The sequence below is a fragment of the Microcebus murinus genome, chromosome 8 (genome assembly GCF_040939455.1).
Source record: "Microcebus murinus isolate Inina chromosome 8, M.murinus_Inina_mat1.0, whole genome shotgun sequence".
Classification (NCBI taxonomy): domain Eukaryota; kingdom Metazoa; phylum Chordata; class Mammalia; order Primates; family Cheirogaleidae; genus Microcebus; species Microcebus murinus.
This window is the reverse complement of record NC_134111.1, coordinates 86,269,188-86,289,023: the sequence shown is the minus strand read 5'-3', so window position 1 is coordinate 86,289,023 and position 19,836 is coordinate 86,269,188. Positions and strand designations below refer to the sequence as shown.

The following is a 19,836-nucleotide window of genomic DNA, read 5'->3' as shown; positions in this document are numbered from 1 at the left end:
AAATAAAGTTTGAAAATCAATATGTTTTTTCTTAGAAACTTTCAGAAAACATAAATCCATTAATAATCTAGTGAAGTGTTTTATTAAATGTGCACAATTTTGCTCTGTTTCACAGAGTATCAGTTAGAAATTCTTGGAAAGGTTATTACAAGGAATTTTATTTTTGTTTCTAGTTAAGTTGAACATCGACTGACATCATAAAGAAGATAGTGTTTTTAAAAAGGCAGTTTTCTGTTCTGCAAGCATAAATTTTCCAGCTATTTTATTATGATTCCAAATGGAGTTAACATTATTAAGAAATTGATTCTACTACTCTCATTTTCCTTTTTTTTAACAAAAGAACCAAAGCCATACTTTAAAGTTTTTTGGTAATAGTGATACACATCGAGATGTGGAAACATTGAATTTAGTGTCTACTTCATAGGATTGTTTTAGTTGACAACTACTTTTTTTTTTTTTTTTTTTTTTTTTTGAGACAGAGTCTCGCTTTCTTGCCTAGGCTAGAGTGAGTGCCGTGGCGTCAGCCTAGCTCACAGCAACCTCAAACTCCTGGGCTCAAGCAATCCTCCTGCCTCAGCCTCCCGAGTAGCTGGGACTACAGGCACGAGCCACCATGCCCGGCTGATTTTTTTTTATATTATATATATTAGTTGGCCAATTAATTTCTTTCTATTTTTATGGTAGAGACGGGGTCTCGCTCAGGCTGGTTTTGAACTCCTGACCTTGAGCAATCCGCCCGCCTCGGCCTCCCAGAGTGCTAGGATTACAGGCGTGAGCCACCGCGCCCGGCCTAGTTGACAACTACTTTTGGAAAAAATTAATTTAATTTCTTAATAATTTAACCAATCAATGGTGTGATTCAAGAGTATCCTTATTGAATAAAAATAAAACTAGAATTTTTTTCCAAACTGACAGGCTGCTCAGACTGATGAGAAATAAAGCTAGGTCTTTAATTATTACCTTTGCCTATTTGTCTAAGTTTCTACCCCATTTAGAAATGTGTTTGTTTTACATCATATCTTATGGCCTTTGGAATGTTGTTTCCTTCTTAGATAGTAGATTCATTCTTGATGAAAACCTCTAAAAATTAGAATTTGCCTCAAAGAGGCTTAATATAATAAGTAAATGAATTTGATATTCTATATTACATTATTTCTGTTTGGGTGTTTCACAGTATTCTCAGAATTTTTACTTTGGAAATAAAGAATATAAAAGCAAGCAAGAGGCATTTTGAAAAATTTTATTTTATTTGCTATAAACAAATTCTATTTGCATTTCTCATGTGAAGGACAATAATTATCAGCTAGAAACAGATTTGTTGCATTGATTTCCAATGTCAATATGTAAAAGGATGAATGAATTCCAGATAATTTTATTACAGTCACATGTACTGATAAGTAAAACTGTCTTTAATGATGGCTGTACGTGTACACGAAATTTGAAGTTGAAGTGAGTAAATACCCAAGATAACTAAATCCCACATTTTCATTTTCAGGTACAACTGGACCTGTCCAAGTAATTATCACTGAGACCCCCAGCCAGCCCAACTCTCACCCCATCCAGTGGAATGCACCGGAACCCTCTCACATTACCAAGTACATTCTACGGTGGAGACCTGTGAGTACCCCACTCAGAAACCTCGACACTGAGTCTCCTGAGCTTATCAAATTCTAGACCAACAGATCTGACTAACTATTTATGTAGAATTTGTGTTTGCGTAGGGCCCAAACAAAATGTGGTCAATCGAACTGACATACAGATTGAAGGGCTTGTTTTTTTGTTTTTGGAGGGAGGAGTTGTTTTTTTCTTTTTGGTATTTGGAAGAATTTAACTCTTTTATGTTACATAAATCTTCTTTGCAAGGTCTTAGAAATGATAATGCTTGATTGTTGTTTCCCAATATGGGAAGAAAATCTAAAGTTTTTGTATGTCTTATAACCCCACCAAAGGAAAAAAACTACTGGCATTATTTTCATAATTTGAAAAAACTAGCTAAATTAACATATTACTCTTTTGATTCACTTTTTAAGTGATCATTTTTAAAAAACCTTGTTTTTTGATCTACTGAATTTATTTAGATAGAAGGAAAAGAGATGATGAGAAGGAAGTATAGATAAAGGATGATAGTTGGTTTATTTAAAGAATGAGCCCTGTGATTCTCCAGTAATGTGTGTCTAGAAATTAAAGAAACCATATTAAGGCCAATATTGGTCTATTAAGCTTTTGTTTCTCTTAGTCTCTCAAACCTGCTCTGTTCTATCTCCAAAGTTCATGATTTATAATTTGAGAAACAGCATATTAAACATAGTAGAAAAATGTCCATTTTTAATTATAGCTATTGAATTCTAGCAATTAAAAAGCAAACAAAAAATTTGACAAACTTACGTAGTTGAATTTAAACTCTGCATGAAAAATTCAAGCTGTTAAAATCATTTTTTTTCTAAATTTCCAACACTGAAGGTCATTTTTTAGATGTAAAAGGGCTTCCTGAGTGCCCAGAACAATTAGTGAAAAGAGGCATGCCTAGACACATCTTTGATGTGTCAGAATACCAAAGATGAAAAGAAACTTCTAGTGGCTTCTGTACACAGCCAAACACGAATCGAGTGTGCAGAATAATGATATTTCCAGACACAAAGATCTCAGAAAGTTTATTTTCCATATTCTTTTTTTTATGGGTATTTGAAGTTATACTCCAGAAAAACAAGAGTAGCATAAGAAGGAAGTTGCAGGGTCCAGGAAATGGTGCTTCCAATCCAGACCCTGATAGCAGTGGGAAAAATTTGCAACATGACAATTGCATAACAGGCTTAGAGCACATCCAATACAGATGGAGCAGAAGGATGGGCATGAGGTTTGCGGGGGGCAGAAATTGAAGTCTCCAGGAAAAAAGGGGGACTTAATAGAAAAGACAGACTGGGGGAAAGTCAATTGCAAGGAGAAATAAGGCAAGAAAAACAACAACATTAGTTGGAAACTCCAAGAATCAGGTGGAGGAATGTATAATAAACCCAAATGTATAATAAAGTCATAATTAATATATGAAGCAAACTAAAATGTGGCAATACTAGGATGTGAAAACAAACAGAAATGCCATTGAACCTTGATTCTGGTAACCTTGATCCACTCAGCGGGTTTATGATGTTAGACTTATTAAAAAGAACATACTCCTAATTACATGGCATGATTAGTGTAGGGATGAATCATGGAGACTTGGATCCAACTTAAAGACAAAATAAAAAGTAAACATTTAACTGAAAAAATAGAACATGGAAGGTGAGGATAGAAGGTGGAGAAGAGAGAAGGAACACCAATAACTTTATCTTTTAAAGTGGGGAATCAAGAAAGATACCATCAAATGTTGATGAAGCGAGAAATGGAAATTTAGTATAATACTTTAAATTACAAATATAAACACAAGAACAACAAAGTTAACAATGCAAATGTCAGACACTGTGAATGTTCAAGATTCTGGGAGGAGGGGAGGTAGTATTATTGAGCTAAATCCTCAGCTGTCATATTGAAGAATCCTTAAAAATAATTTCTTGTTGAAAAATGGGGAAAAAATAGAGATATAAGCATGTTATCTATATGGAAGCAAGACCAGAAAAATGGAATATTGAAACAACCTCTCTTAGAGAGGGGACTGTGTTGTCTCATTTCCTCAATGCTGTCTCTCTAGAGCCTAGAATGGTTTAGTTCCTGTCATACTTATTTAACAAATGGTGAATGAAACAAAATTATTCTTTTTTTATTTTGTAATGTTCCTACAGTATATTGAGTGGCCTTTTGCAGAACTTGATATCTAGTGATATAAATCAATGGCGTTAATGCATATTCCCCTCCAACACTTTGTGTCTCGTCTTTTTATCTCATCACCAATTTTATTTACTTTAAACTTAACCCTGAAGTGTTTTGTGAGATCATTGCAATAGGGGACATTTACAAGTAGGTACAAAACATACATTGAATTGGAAAGTCTTCAAAGAGTGACAGTGAAGAATTTCTTTGAAATTTTCTAATAATTAAAAAAATACAGGTTTTTCCTTAATGTACAGCATCTGAGAGTTTATTTTCTGTTATTTTCTTCCGATAGCTAACCAAAAAAGCTCACATTGAATAAAAGGTTTATCATTAAATTTGAGGTAACTGTAATAACTAATTTTAAAGCTTTTTTCATAGTATATTTGAGTTAATATTTAAAGAGTACTAGGATCATTTTCACTTATTCCAAAAATATAAATGGACATTTGAGGATTTGAATTATAAAGGAATTGGTTGATTGGGTAATTAAAAAAAAATCACTGGGCATAAAAAACATATTTTGACTTATATTAGTTTCAAATATTTACACTTAAAAGGGTCTCATCTTGTCTGAAGTAAGGATGTTTCTTTCCCACAAATTTTATTGCACTGAGTTTTGTGATTCATGACATATTAATGAAGTTGAACAGGATGTGAAATGTAAACTGGAAGCAAAAGATTAAATAAACCGAAATTGCATTTTTCTACAGCCTTGTCCAAAGTTGGCTAACCACTTCTGATGGGGTAGTTCATATCCAAGAATAAATCGCAAAACCAGATGGGTTGTGCCTAGTATGTTAGGGTCCTAGGAACTGAGTCACAAAGCAAAATTATGCCTTTGAATGTTTCTGCAAGGCAAGAAACTTGAATTGTATCCCACCTAGTTAAAAGATAGAATATGCAGCATTTTCCCAGTTCAAAAAGGAATGTATCTCTGTTCATTGTAGAAATGAAAACACTGGGGAAGGCAAAGCTTATTTTCATTATATTGTGTTACTGGTATAAAATAGTTAACCTGGCAGAAGTGAAGGTTGCCCAGTGTCCACAACTATGTAACCTCAGGCATGTCACTTGACTCTGTTTCTCCATCTGTAAATTCGGAGCAATAAAACCATTACGATTCCAGTTTTCCATGATTTTCCTCCACAATGGAACTGCATAGGTCCCTCATTCTTCTTTGAAGATTGCTGAACATCATCTCTAAAAGGTTCAAGCTTGTAAACATTAATGTGATTTTTTTTTTTAATTCAAATTTTTAGAAAAATTCTGTAAGTAATTGGAAGGAAGCCACCATTCCGGGCCACTTAAACTCCTACACCATCAAAGGCCTGAAGCCAGGTATGATCTATGAGGGGCAGCTGATCAGCATCCAGCAGTACGGCCACAGAGAAGTGACCCGCTTCGACTTCACCACCACCAGCACGAGCACACCCGTGACCAGTATGTACCCAGACGTCCTCACGTCCACGCCCGGGTGTCTCAGAGTCGGGCGCTCCTCGGGGAGGGCTTTCCTTCCCAGTTCATGTTCTTCCGTGAATGGCACCAACGTTTAAAAGAAAAAAATGATGTTCACAGACGACGGTGGTAAGTTTTCTCCTTTCTGCGACTCTCTAGGCAACACCGTGACAGGAGAGACCACTCCCCTTTCTCCCGTTGTGGCCACTTCTGAATCTGTGACTGAAATCACAGCCAGCAGCTTCGTGGTCTCCTGGGTCTCAGCTTCCGACACCGTGTCAGGATTCCGGGTGGAGTACGAGCTGAGTGAGGAGGGAGACGAGCCACAGTACCTCGGTAAGCTAAATGCGTCACATGTTGCAGGTCCGGGGTGGCTTCTGGTCAACCCTCCTTGGAAGGGGGCCTCCGGAAACGTGGTCTCTGTGGTTTGGAACCAGTTGACAGCTCAGACTGAGCAAACCACCCTCTGGTATGAGGAAGGGAAGGGACTGACCCTTTCTAGAAACTGGCTGGGTTTTTCCTGAGCCTCCCTCACATGTTCCTGGTCTCTGATAGGAACTATATTATGCATTTGCCTGGGCATGGGTCCCTACGACAGAAGCTGTTTTCTCCATGGAACTATTAATAATTTCCAGGATGAGGACTGCAGCTGACAGTGTGATCACAGGCCCTCATTCAAGCCTTTCAAATTCTCGTGGCTGGGGGCCTTTAAAAAACTTTATTGTAGTATAACACACATACTGACATGTGCAGCAATCATAAGCACTGAGTTCAATGAATTTTGACAAAGTGAACACACAATGAGACCAGCTCCTAGATCAAGAAAAAGAGTATCCCACCCACCCCCACTTCACCATCTTCTCCATAACCACTACCCCTGACTTTTAACTATAGAGAGCTCTTTGTGGAAATTTTGGAGGTGTGGATTATAAAAATTATATATCTTCAGAGAAAAAAGGGAAAATGAAAAGAAAGGGGAGAGGGAGAAGGAAGAGGAGAAGAAGAATTATCCCCATGGAGCATTGATAATCGCTAATTATCTATTAGCACATTAGTACATTTCCTTCTAGTCTTTCTTTCCCCGTGAATATATAGTTCTTCAAATATCTTATTTGAAGATATCCTTATAAGCTGTGGAGTCTTTGGCGGGATTGGTTTAGTCCTTTTCTCTTTGTTTTAAAGATCTTCCAAGCACAGCCACTTCTGTGAACATCCCTGACCTGCTTCCTGGCCGGAAGTACATCGTAAACGTCTACCAGATATCCCAAGAAGGGGAGCAGAGTTTGATCCTGTCGACTTCCCAGACAACAGGTACACGTGTACTACATGGTGTCAAAAGAACCTTTTTCTGGCAAACACAGGCCTGTGGCAACATTTCCTGACCATCACCTCCCTTCTTCCCTTCTCTCTTTGTTAGCACCCGACGCTCCTCCTGACCCTACGGTGGACCAAGTTGATGACACCTCGATTGTCGTTCGCTGGAGCAAACCCCAGGCTCCCATCACAGGTCAGCTTAGCCTCCTTCTTCTTGGGCTGCTGTGTGACTCTTAATGTCACAGGTGGCGAGGGAGCGAATTCTGACTGTAGACCAGCATGCCACTTCAAATCTCCCTTAGAATTATCAGAGACGTGTATGTGTAGGTGATTGCTTTCAAGTCTTCCAGCCCCATTTCCTATGTATCATTTCCCCTCCAATCTGTGTTGCCAACTTCCTTACACACACACACACACACACACACACACACGCCACAACACATACACAACCTGTAAAATGCCGGCTCATTGGCACTTTAAAGCAAGCATTCTCAGGGTTGGAGAAGCGTGATTTTCCTGAAAACCTTGCTCTGAGATTTATTCTTAAAGAGGTAGCCGAATTGCTTTCTTAGGTGACTCAACTGCCTCATCATCGAAGTTGCTAAAAGACGACACCCACAGTGCTTGACAACTCTGTGCTCAGGCTGCTTCGTGAATTGCTTCCATCATCCAGAGCTCAAAGAGGAGAAATCAGTTTAAGATGAATATTTTCACCTAATGACTTCTCTAATTGACATTTATGAAGAATCTTGGGTCTTCAAGGATGATATTTATTACTAGAAAGCTTTGCACGAGTGTTCTTATTTTATCTTCGTGCTGAATAATCATTATTATAAGAAGTGGCAATATTAAAAGAGTCAAAACAAATCCCTAGCTCTTAGCTAATCAAGCAAGATGCTAAGAGCTATTAGAAAAGGGAGGATTTATGATTTTTTGTAAGCCTCTGTTTCCTAAAACCAGTATGTCTTGCTTTTTCTCGTGAATCTGCAGGATACAGAATCGTCTATTCACCTTCAGTAGAAGGCAGCAGCACAGAACTCAACCTTCCCGAGACCGCCAGCTCTGTCACCCTCAGCGACTTGCAGCCTGGCGTCCAGTACAACATCACCATCTATGCCGTGGAGGAAAATCAAGAAAGCACTCCGGTTTTCATCCAGCAGGAAACCACTGGTGTCCCCCGTGCAGGTAACTGTGAAAAAGACACTTTGCACAGAATCTTATCTCTTAGGGCTTGACCAGGTAACATCTTATCTCTGAGGGTTTGACCAGGTAATATCTTTAACCTGCCTTCTGTTGGAGAACAAAGCTGTTTTTGCATTGTATTCATTCTATTAGCCTCCTGCGAGGACTGGAAGCCTTGTCCCTCAGGGAGGACTGTGTGGTCTCTGTCAACAGCTCCTACGTTCAAGTAATCTTGAGTCTAATCAAGTATTAGTTTTCCCCTAAATTAAGGAAATGCAGCTGAAATGTCATAAGTAACTTATCAAAGCCTTTCTGATTAAGAACTGATACCATAAAGTTCCTTCATGGAACCATGAAAATATATGCAAAAGAGCATATTCTCTGGTTTAGAGACAAAACTTAGCATAGCTCTGGAATGAGAGGCTCTAGGAACTGCCTGAGCTGAGACGTCCGAGAAACTGGCTCTTTATAAAATAGTCTTCAGGTCGGGCCTGGTTGCTCACGCCTGTAAGGTAACTAGCACTCTGGGAGGCCGAGGTGGGTGGATCGCTCGAGGTCAGGAGTTCGAAACCAGCCTGAGTGAGACCCCATCTCTACTAAAAATAGAAAGAAATCAATTGGCCAACGAATATATATACACAAAAAATTAGCCGGGCATGGTGGCACATGCCTGTAGTCCCAGCTACTCGGGAGGCTGAGACAGTAGAATCACTTGAGCCTAGGAAATTGAGGTTGCTGTGAGCTAGGCTGACGCCACGGCACTCACTCTAGACTGGGCAACAAAGTGAGACTCTGTCTCAAAAAAAACCCAAAATAGTCTTCAGCAGGAATTGTGAATAACCAGTTGACTCTTGTCTGTTAGATAAAGTGCCTCCTCCCAAGGACCTGCAGTTTGTGGAAGTGACGGACGTGAAGGTCACCATCATGTGGACACCCCCAGACAGCGCCGTGACTGGCTATCGCGTGGATGTCATCCCCGTCAACCTGCCCGGGGAGCACGGGCAGAGGCTGCCCATCAGCAGGAACACCTTTGCGGAAGTCACCGGGCTGTCCCCCGGGGTCACCTATTACTTCAAAGTCTTTGCGGTGAACCACGGGAGGGAGAGCAAGCCTCTGACTGCAGAACAGACAACCAGTAGGTCCCGCTCGCGTCTTCGTGTCCCCACCCAATTCTCCACCCTCACTTCCAGCCTGGGCTGGAGGGCAGCGTGCCATTCACTCCCAGGTGGACAGCTTAGAAAGAGGAAAATGCCCGGCCAATAAGGGAACATAGAATGAACATCAAGTTCATTAAACTTGAAAATAAAACTCAGACAAGCTCTATAGATACTGAGTGATAACCCATTTCCAAAATATATGCACCAATGGAAGGGCACTAAAAGAGGAGAACTTAAGAGATTCTAAGAAGAAAACCCATAATTGATGTGATTCTTTCTGATAAACTCACCAGTGTCCTATCATGAATCTGAGATTCTATGTTATAGTTCTTGTAACTGTTGTCTAATCTGAACCATGTGAAAATAACTTTCATTTCTCCAGCAAAGGACTGTTTATTTAATAAGCGTATAGACTATTGCTTTTGATACATGTGGAGCTTCTTGCCCTCATTTTAGTAGGCTTAGCCCTCTTTCCTTAACCTGTTTGTCTCAGAGCACATTGTGGGGTTCGGAGGTATTTCTTTTGCCTTTTTTAAAAAAAATGCCATCACTATAAGGTAACTATAATTTCTGGGAGTGATAGGAGAGCCTTGCTAGAAAATTTGACTTTTCAAAGGAACATAGTCTAGCAAAAAGTTCTGCAATCTCTCATAACTGACAGAGTTTTGGCAAAGTTCTATGTAGCACTCAATCTCTTAACGGCCCAGTTTTTCCAGGGCTTTGACTTTTACTTAGTTTCAACCTTCAGGAGAGAAAATTCAGAATATTCAGTCAAGCTTTAGGATGTCAGTGTAATAATTATGACCTAAGTGTGTCTTGACGTGTTTCATTTTTTTCCCTAGAACTGGATGCTCCCAGTAACCTCCAGTTTATCAATGAAACGGACACTAGCGTCCTGGTCATATGGACTCCTCCTCGGGCCCGGATAGCAGGGTACCGGCTGACCGTGGGCCCTACCCGAGGAGGCCAGCCCAAGCAATACAACGTGGGACCCTCTGCTTCGAGGTACCCAGTGAGGAACCTGCAGCCCGCGTCTGAGTACACTGTGACCCTCGTCGCTGTGAAGGACAACCAACAGAGCCCCAAAGTCACTGGAGTCTTTACCACTCGTAAGTCAAAATTTAAATGCCTTTTCTTAGTGATAGATCCTTAACTATATTGACATTCTCCATTCTTCATTCATTTTTTTCAAAAAATTATATTTTAAAAGTTAGTACATAATTTAAAGCAGTAGTTCTAAAAGTGTGCTCCATGGACTGACTGGTTGCTCGTCCACGAATTGTTTTGCTACCTGGTCGGCCACAAGAGAAGGAGCTTGTGCCAGAATATAAATCAAAAAGCATACTGTTTAGTTCAGCTGATAATTTTTTTGAAGCCAGATTTTCTTGATGAAGGAAGCAGTGTATTCATTTTGCATACATTGCCAAGCTCCTTATTTCTTCCCGGGCCAGCCAGCACTTTGAGTAACGTGGGTTTAAAGCATTCTGTTGTTAGAAAAATTAAATTCTATTGTATTAAAGGAATTTACCAAATAGTAATTAAGGCAAGAAGAAATAAGCATGTTTGTCTACATCCTGGACTTCTGGCATTGAGTGGTTACCATATATACAGATTAGAAAACATCTGCAGATTGAATGGAAACCAACTGATAGAACAAGCCAAGGAAATGATTTCTTTATCATTGGTGGAGTGTTGGCCGCAGAAGATTAAAGTAATTCTGCACGACAGAATAGCTTTTTCTCTTAAATTACTCTTGAAATCCACAGAGGAGAAAAATACTAACAATAACTTTTGGTCATGTCTATCCTTTTGCTCAGCATTTTAAAGGAAGTGGTCTTAAATCTTCTACATATCTACATCACAATGAAGGCCTCTATTCACAAACCGATTACTATTAAGTACATTTCCATTTACATTACAAAGAATTATGAGACTCCTTATTTCCAGCTGAATATTATTTATTATTTTCAACTCGACATTTTGAATTATGAAAGCACCTAACATAAGCATGTTTTTCAGCATATATTGCAACCATGGACTAGTTTGCAATTTTCCAAGAGCTTTCAACAAATCTTACTCTTTGACTAATTTAGAAATATGGATTTTAAAAAGCATTCAAAAAGTCAATACAAATACAAGATTAGTTTGGAAATAACTATGAAATTTATTTCCCGATGAAAATTCTCTATAAACTTTCCCCATAAAAATTTATAATTTACCAAAAATTTATTTCCATTTAAATTTGCTGTATGAAGTTTGGCCCATGAAGGCTTTTTCCTAAGTGATTGTTAATAATAAGCAAATAATCTGCTTTTACTTTGCCAGTAAGTTTACCTTAATCATTTGCTATTTCATGTTGCATAATTATGAGATAATCTAAAATCTACTCTCATATAATTAATGTCTTTGTATTTTTTTGTAGGTATCCATTTCTTATAGCAGTCCTTCACTGAATTAGAATGGAGATTTCAGTGAATGTACCCTTTTAGTAGATGCCTTTTTACTGAAAATGTAGAATTACATAGTTGTCTTTTTCATTCCTTAATATAAAACGTATTTCATGTAGTTTCTTCTGTTGAATAGAGTGCTTATAAAAAGAAAAAAGCATTTTAAATGATGCTAACAATAATTAAGTGGAAGGTGGGGGTCAATATAAGATATTTCTAGTACTTTTGGAAACTGATAATATTGGATGCATTATTTTATGCTCTGCATAGTACATTTATATAAAATATAATTATATTTGAATCAGTACTTTAGTACTGAAAGTCAAGACTAATTTTATTAGATAAAGGTTAACATAGTGCCTGGCACATAGTGTACTTTCCAAAACTATTTGTTGAATAGATGGTTGATTGAGGAATGAATGATAACAAAAACAGCTCCACCAAGCTTAGCTTTAAATAAACCAATGTAAGCAGTTGGAGAGCCAATAAGTTCTCCAACTTCATTTGAACTTTAACTACTCCCTAAGGCTGTAAACATCAACAGGGCTCGCATGTTTTTGAAATTACTTTAAGTTTCTGTAGCTTTTTACTGTCTCACTAAAGCTGAATTCTGGGAATAACTTTTCTGAGTTTTATAACTTGTGCTAAATTCTTAAGCACAAATGTGAGAAAAGTAGGGGTGGGGGGAGAATGCTGTTTCTGAGGAAAATTCAACTTATTTCTGTATTGATCGGACTAATTTTGTTTAAAAGCCAGGCTGTTGTTCATTGACCTGCCATAGGTCACACAGTTGCGTCCTTATTTTGATATCAGTTTGTGTGTTTGTGGTTTGGTGATTTTCCCATAATGGCCTTCCCAGACAGAGAGCCTCATCTTAAACTTGGGAAGACTCTGGCTGGCTTGCTGAAGCAATAGAAAATACCTAACCTTAAGGACAGTTGAGGAGAATGTAATTTGTGAAAAAGTTGTGGTTTTTGCAGATATCCAGTGAAAGAAACTGACTGTTCTCTGAATTGCTTCTTGTGGGGACTTAAAAATGGTCACACAGGGCTGGCCATGGGATTTTGGCAAAGTCAGCAGCAGCCAAGTGGTATATGATTTCAAAGTCACTGAAAGGCACCAAAAGTTATCCAGTCTACTTCCCCCAACACGCCATCAAAATAATAACATGCTTGCAAAACAGCACACTAAACCGGTAGTTCTTCAATTCAGCCATTAGAGCAGTCATTATGAAGTGGCCCGTGCACAAATTTCACTTTTTCTCACACAGTAGTTTAAAAGGAAAAATAAAAATTAGGTGGGCACAGTGACTCATGCCTGTAATCTCAGCACTTTGGGAGGCCGAGGCAGGAGGATCTCTTGAGGCCAGGAATTTGAGACCAGCCTGGGCAACATAGCAAGATCCTATCTCTACAAAAAAATTAAAAGAAGAAACAATTACACATTAAAATCCAGACTGGGAAAAAAATGGAAGAATTGCAATGTTGAACCTAAACTCCCACATGACAAAGAAAAAAAACTGGAGCTGAGTAGAGACTGGAACCTGAAGACTTTTTAATCCCTGTTTGCATAACTCTGGAAACTAACTCTTCATCTCATCAGCCATTCATAATTTAATATGCATGTATTCAGTAGATTTTCCCAATGGGAACAGAACTTGGGTGGGATGTAAAAAGGAGGGAATTGTGATGGCATCCAACATGTAACCAAGGCTATTAACACACTTGAAATCCTTGAATTTACCTCGGTTCAAATATCTTGGTCTCTGAGACCTCCCTTTTCTAAATGTATAATAAGATTTGCAAGATTGTTGGGAATCTCTATTTTAACCTTGTAAAATATACATGCTCTTTTTTTCTTCCTTTTTCTCTCTTTCTTTCCCTTTCTTTCTTTCTTTCATTGTTTTCTTTTTCTGTGTCTTTTTCTTTTGGTGCTGAAACCTGGAAACAAATCTTTTCTTTTTAAAAGTAATAATCTCACTAAGAGAAAAACGGTGGTGTAAGAATCCTAAAAAATGCAAAATAGACTTTTGTTATAATTCCTGATTCTGGTGGTAAAACACTAAATCTTAGCAGTATGTACTATTATTAATGAATAACCACATATTTAAGGAATAAATCTCTAGAATTTAAAGTGCATCGTTGGTGGCAGATTTTGACTGACTTTTATATAGCATCTCTTACTGCAACCAAAAATAATTGGCCATCATTATGGACTAATTCAGCATACAGCTGTTTGTAGATCACCACCTATAATTTGATCATTCTTCTTAAATTAATGATTAAGAAACAAAATGGTAATCAGTTTGTGGTAACCACCTTTCCATTTCACAAGAGGATTTATATTGACAATATAGGAAAATTTATTGTCACCAAACTTAAGTCCCAATGATGATGGAAACACACAAAGTGAATTCTATAATTGCAATGAAAAGGACCTCTCCTTTGAGGTCATTAACTGTGAGATTGTGAGAAGTGCGAACTCCCTACCCCCATATTGGACATATAGAATCAGAACCTGCATTTTAGCCAGCTCCCAGATGGTTTGTGTGGCATTTTAAAGATTGAGAAGCCCTGATCTTCTCCAAATTCTCACCCAATGAAGGAATTTATGTGACATTTTCTATCCACTGGTTGGTTAAGTTGAGGTTCTCAGTAAAAATACTTGTCTGTATTCTATGGAATCGTCTGTGAGTCCAAGGTTTGAACACATGCCTTGATTCCATCTCACAGTGCAGCCTCAGAGCTCCATCCCTCCCTACAACACCGAGGTGACCGAGACAACCATTGTGATCACATGGACGCCTGCTCCAAGGATTGGTTTTAAGGTAAGTTGCAGATGTTCCTAACTCTTGGAATATGGCCCTGAGGTGCCCTCACCCTCATATTTCTTCTGGATACAGTAGAGACAGGAAGTTCAAAAGCTGGGGGCCTTGGATTCTGTTACCTGTTCTTCTTACCTCTTGGACACATTGCCAAGGCCTAACAATACTTCTGCCCTGGTGACCTCACCAAATTGCTGGAAGGATGGACGGACTGTGGAAGTGCTTTTCAAAGGATAAAACGTCAGCACAGAGCTGTTGGTGGTGTTTGCTATCTTAATTTCTCTATCCTTTCTCCTCGGTAACGACATTTAAAAAAATATAGGAAAACTCCATTTGATGTGTTGTTCTAAATGGGTGTGAACAAGTTCACAAAAGCCAATTTACGGAGACCAATTAAACACAGAGTCACTTAAAAATCACATTTTCATCCAATCAGTTTTATCTCCAACTGTTCAAAGGCCTGCGGCTGAATCTCTTAATAGAAGTTAAGATTAAGGTCTTCCCCGTGGATATCTGGATTCATGTTCTTTAAAGTAATGATATTAGAGAAGTGATGAATACAAATGAATATGTTTAAAAGAATTAATCTTTCATTGGCATTTAGAGTGTGGAGAAATATTATTTATTATGAATGAAAATCAAAACTAAATCCTCATGATTGTTTGAAAAATATATACCAAAGATCACTTCATTTTTGAGATATGCAAATGGCCATATTGATGATTATGCTACTTAAATATAGAGAAACCCTTTTGAAGATTGCCAGTATATCTTTTAAATTTCCCTTACTTCTGACTTTTAGAAGCCCTATAATGTATGAAGGATATGTCTGGAGTTGAACACTATTTGATGACACAGTGTTACCTAGGTTTTTGAAATAGAATCTTAAAAGGATTTTAAATTATGAGCACATTTGTTCTCATTCTTCTTATCCCCCTGCAGTTGAAGCTATGCACATATTTCTTCAAAAGGTGTATTTTTGCAATACAAAGCACTACAGGGGCTGGTACCTTTAAATGGAAACTAAAAGTGAATAACTCATTAAAGAGAGAGCTAGGAGATTCCTTCCAGCACAAAGAAATAGAAATAAACTACCATGTGGCCCAAAGCACGTGTGTACTTCTGGTTTGTTCCGGGGGATTCTTTATCAAACAAAACAGTATGTAATGACATTTCTCTGGAACCTTCTATGACAAGCCTCCTTAATGCAGTTTGGAAGATACCTTCCCCTACCCTCGCTCCCAGTAGAGGGAATTTCCAGCTAAAGTATATCATATAATAAAGTTAAAATAAGTCCCCAATGCAATTTCTAATAAAAGTACATTGTGCAGTTTCTAAGAAGGTCATATTATTTAAAGCATAACCATAGCCTCTTAGCAGTAATGCAACTCTGGAAATATTTGTCCTTCATGTTTATTTTGCTTTGCATTTTTTAGCTGGGAGTACGACCAAGCCAGGGAGGAGAAGCACCAAGAGAAGTGACTTCAGACTCGGGAAGCATCGTTGTGTCTGGCTTGACCCCAGGCGTGGAATATGTCTACACCATCCAAGTCCTGAGAGATGGGCAAGAAAGAGACCCGCCAATTGTAAACAGAGTGGTCACACGTAAGAAGAATTCTTTCGCCCTCTTCTTTTAGTTTTTTTAAAACTGTTCCGCTTTTTGAAAGAAGCTAATATCAATATCATTTTTTACTTACGAGAATGGCACAGGGGAAATATCTCACCTCCACTTCTATTGTGAGCATTTCTAACTTTGGTGTAGCAGGTGCAGCTCATGTCATATATTCCACTGTATCAGACATGTTCTTTCCATGTTGAGAAGATTGATGAATTGGCAAGACGGAAACAATTTTAACAGTATTGTAAAATCATTAATCATAAAAAATTCTGTGTCACAGAATGGCTATCCATCATGTTTTCATATATTTTTACTGAAAGAAAAGAAGGAAGGGAGGGAGGGAAGGACAGAGGGGAAGGAAGGAAGGAAGGAAGGAAGGAAGGAAGGGAGGGAGGGAGGGAGGAAGGAAGGAAGGAAGGAAGGAAGGAAGGAAGGAAGGAAGGAAGGAAGGAAGGAAGGAAGGAAGGAAGGAAGGAAGGATTTTATAGGCCAAGAGCTTTGTGTTAGTCTTAACTTCTAATTTAAGAATTTTTTTTTTTTTTTTTTGCATAGCATTGTCTCCACCAACAAGCTTGCACCTGGATGCAAACCCTGACACTGGAGTGCTTACTGTTTCCTGGGAGAGGAGCACCACCCCAGGTAAGCCTGCGATGTGTCAGAGGGAAAGTATGTGCAGTACCTTCCCAAGGCAAAGCTTTTAGAAACTGTGTTCTTTCAGAGAAAGAGTCTGAATTACAAGTACCCAACTCTCCATAAAAATACAGGAGTATATGATGTACCTTATATAGCAACATATGCAGGGTGTTTTAATGCACATTTACTTAAATCACAGGAAAGGGAACGATCAGGCACTAGTCTGTGGGGAAAAGGCAGACCCTGATGAGCCGTAGAGAAGAATGAGGACTGGGGAAAAGCATTTTGGAAGGTGCCTTTTGCTCAGTGCGTTAAAAATTGCCAAGCAAATGGCTGAAGTCATATTACATAATCTTGTAAATTTTTATAAATTGTTATAGATCCTAAGTTTATTATTTCCTGAAGTTTTAGGAACATTTTGTCATGAATTGTCCCACAAAAACCCAAGAGTATTAAAAAGCAGAAATACCTTCATTTTATAGACTGAGAAAACTGAGACTCAGGAAAAATTGACCTACCCATAGTCACATATTTTAAATATTACAAAAGTGGGATTATAAGCTTTTAGTCTCCTTCTCATATCCAGCATCATATGTTTGGGACTTAATTGTTTTTGTTTTGGGGGTTTTCTGGGTTTTTTTTTTCATTTATATTCTATATATACTGAGAAATTTGCTTAAGAGGTTCCATGACTATTTTTAAAGCTTTAAATGAAGCTTTTGTCTAAACTCATTGTTCATACATATAGAACATTATTTATAAAATGGTAAAATGTATAAAAGATAGCTGTAACAATATTCAAACAGCATGATGTACTATGGCAACAGGAAATTTTAGATCTTCATTACCTTTGCCAAACCACATGGAAAGTCTCTTTAGATGAGAAATATATACTAACTTGTAATTGTTTTGGGGAATCATTATTGAGATATAACAGTGCTTATTATTGAGAAAATTCTAAATTAAGCAAAATAGAAGTTTTAACTAATGTTGATTATATCCTTATCAACTATACTTCTTAATTTAAGAGATATATTTAGGTTATTTTACTGCTAACATAATTATAAATTTTGTGTAAAAAAATTTAATACACTTCTTATTTTTGCTTGGGCACACAGTTAAGGCTATTTTCACTAAATCTGATCAATGTCAGCAATCACACAGAATAAAACCATGAAGAGCTTAAAATATCCTTTTTAATCTCCCTCTGAAGTTGAATGATTTGGGTGAAGTTTTCGTTATCTGTGGAAACGGAGTTCAAGCCAAAGCTACCCTATTTCCAGTGGAGTTGCTCTGAATTTGAAACTTTATTTTTATTTTTTTTATTTTTGAGACAGGGTCTCACTTTGTTGCCCAGGCTAGGATGAGTGCCGTGGCATCAGCCTAGCTCACAGCAACCTCAATCTCCCTGGGCTCAAGCAATCCTACTGCTTCAGCCTCCCGAGTAGCTGGGACTACAGGCCTGCGCCACCATGCCCGGCTAATTTTTTCTATATATGTTAGTTGACCAATTAATTTCTTTCTATTTATAGTAGAGACAGGGTCTTGCTCTTGCTCAGGCTGGTTTTAAACTCCTGACCTCGAGCAATCCACCTGCCTCGGCTTCCCAAAGTGCTAGGATTACAGGCGTGAGCCACTGTGCCCAGCCTGAATTTGAAACTTTAAATAGACAAGTTTCACACTTGTTAGCAGCTGGGCCAATAATATCTGGTGTCCATGACCTACCCTGCCCATCGGATGGTTACTCACAAATGTAATGATCTAAATGTTTATTTCTCATCCAGTTGTATTTCCTCATTGATACCACTTTAGTGTTCCCCCTGTTCCTAATGACAAAACTTATATCATCATTTTCTTGCCCTTTAGAAAGTTTAATTTAGTTTCTCATCTTACTTTTATTCTGGCCCTGCAGATCTCTAGTCATCACTATTTTTATTTGAATGTCTCTCTCCTCCCCCTCAACTTGTTTACTGACCAATTTCTATGATTCCTGAAATCTTCAAGAATTAGTATTCTTTCGAGAATAAGTACCACCACTTTTATTTTTCACGTTTTCTTCTGTCTGGATTGTCTTCCTGTAAATCCCATAGGTTCTGCCCTTTTAAATTAGGAGAGCTCTCTTTGGGGAAATGTGCTTAAGGTTGAGAGTGAATCCATACTGGGCGGGTAGAATGGAATATTCCTTGGCTGTCTTGAGATGATCCATTAAGGAAAGGTGGGCTATAGTGGTAGAGGAAGCATGGGATTTGGAGACAGGAAAGCCTTTGGTAATCACTTCCCTATTCCAAGATATTTTTTTAAAATTGAGGTTCTTAGTACTACCTCCAAGGATTGTTGCAAGTGTTGAATGACAGTGAGTCCTCAATAAATACCAAGTCCTTTATCCATTCCCCTTTGTGGGCCCACCATTGGAGTCTAGTTAATAAACACATTCTGAGACACAAGTGCTCTGTGTAGTGACTCCTTCCTTTCTGTTTTCTCCAGACATCACTGGCTATAGAATTACCACCACCCCTACAAACGGCCAGCAGGGATATTCGCTGGAAGAAGTGGTCCACGCCGATCAGAATTCCTGCACTTTTGATAACCTGAGTCCTGGCCTGGAGTACAATGTCAGTGTTTACACTGTCAAAGATGACAAGGAAAGTGTCCCTATCTCTGATACCATCATCCCAGGTAATAGAAAAATAAGCTGTTATCCTCAGAGTGGCACTTTCAGTAAGAGTGGGGATTAGCTTCTTAATCCCCAGATGGTTGAGGGTGTCAGACATGTTTGGGATTTAATTCTGACTTCCCAACCGCACTCTCCAAAACCATGAAGTCAAAGCAACTGTTTGGACAAACGCTTGCTGTTAACACTGCTTCACTGTCTGCTTCACTGGGGTGCTGTTTGTTGCCACGGTATGTAATGGAGCGGCAGCCGCTGCTTTAACTCTGTACTGTCTGCTCACGTGGAAATATTACTAAAACACTGTCATGTGTCTGTACTCAGTATTGACAGGCTAAAAGTAATATGGTAAATGCAGCCCATTGGTACATTTGTGCCCGATTTTACAGTCCATATCGATTTTCAGTAGCTGTTCTGTAAAATAGTTTTGTCTCCGTATGTGAGCACTGAAATAGCATTTGGTTGATACGTCCAATTCTTCATCTTGCAGTTTCAAATCCTTTTTTTTTTTTAAATTGGAAAAAAATAAAAAGAAGTAAAGGCCACACCTTCAGGGTGTTCTATCTTGTGCCTTGAAAGACAACGCTACAAAGGCCGATCTAGGGATAGGTTTGTTGTTTGTCCAAAATTGGATTTTATTGGAACGAAAGCATTGGACAGATTGTATTTCCCTTTGCACTATTTGGCAGAATGCTTTTACTAATGCTAATCAAATAACTTTGATTATGAATCAA

General features: G+C 38.3%; 1 protein-coding gene across 12 annotated transcripts in view; it reads left to right on the top strand.

Annotated features, from left to right (window-relative positions):
• Positions 1-19,836, top strand: part of FN1 (fibronectin 1) — a 68,017-nt gene that overhangs the window by 18,831 nt on the left and 29,350 nt on the right. For all 12 annotated transcript variants that reach the window (XM_020288211.2, XM_020288210.2, XM_020288212.2 and 9 more), the window contains exons 13-24: positions 1,496-1,617; positions 5,064-5,244; positions 5,419-5,595; positions 6,442-6,570; positions 6,677-6,766; positions 7,564-7,758; positions 8,618-8,890; positions 9,755-10,021; positions 14,092-14,186; positions 15,620-15,788; positions 16,354-16,440; positions 18,919-19,110. In XM_020288211.2, coding sequence (XP_020143800.2) covers positions 1,496-1,617; positions 5,064-5,244; positions 5,419-5,595; positions 6,442-6,570; positions 6,677-6,766; positions 7,564-7,758; positions 8,618-8,890; positions 9,755-10,021; positions 14,092-14,186; positions 15,620-15,788; positions 16,354-16,440; positions 18,919-19,110 — 1,977 coding nt within the window. The remainder of the gene's footprint in view (positions 1-1,495; positions 1,618-5,063; positions 5,245-5,418; positions 5,596-6,441; positions 6,571-6,676; positions 6,767-7,563; positions 7,759-8,617; positions 8,891-9,754; positions 10,022-14,091; positions 14,187-15,619; positions 15,789-16,353; positions 16,441-18,918; positions 19,111-19,836) is intronic.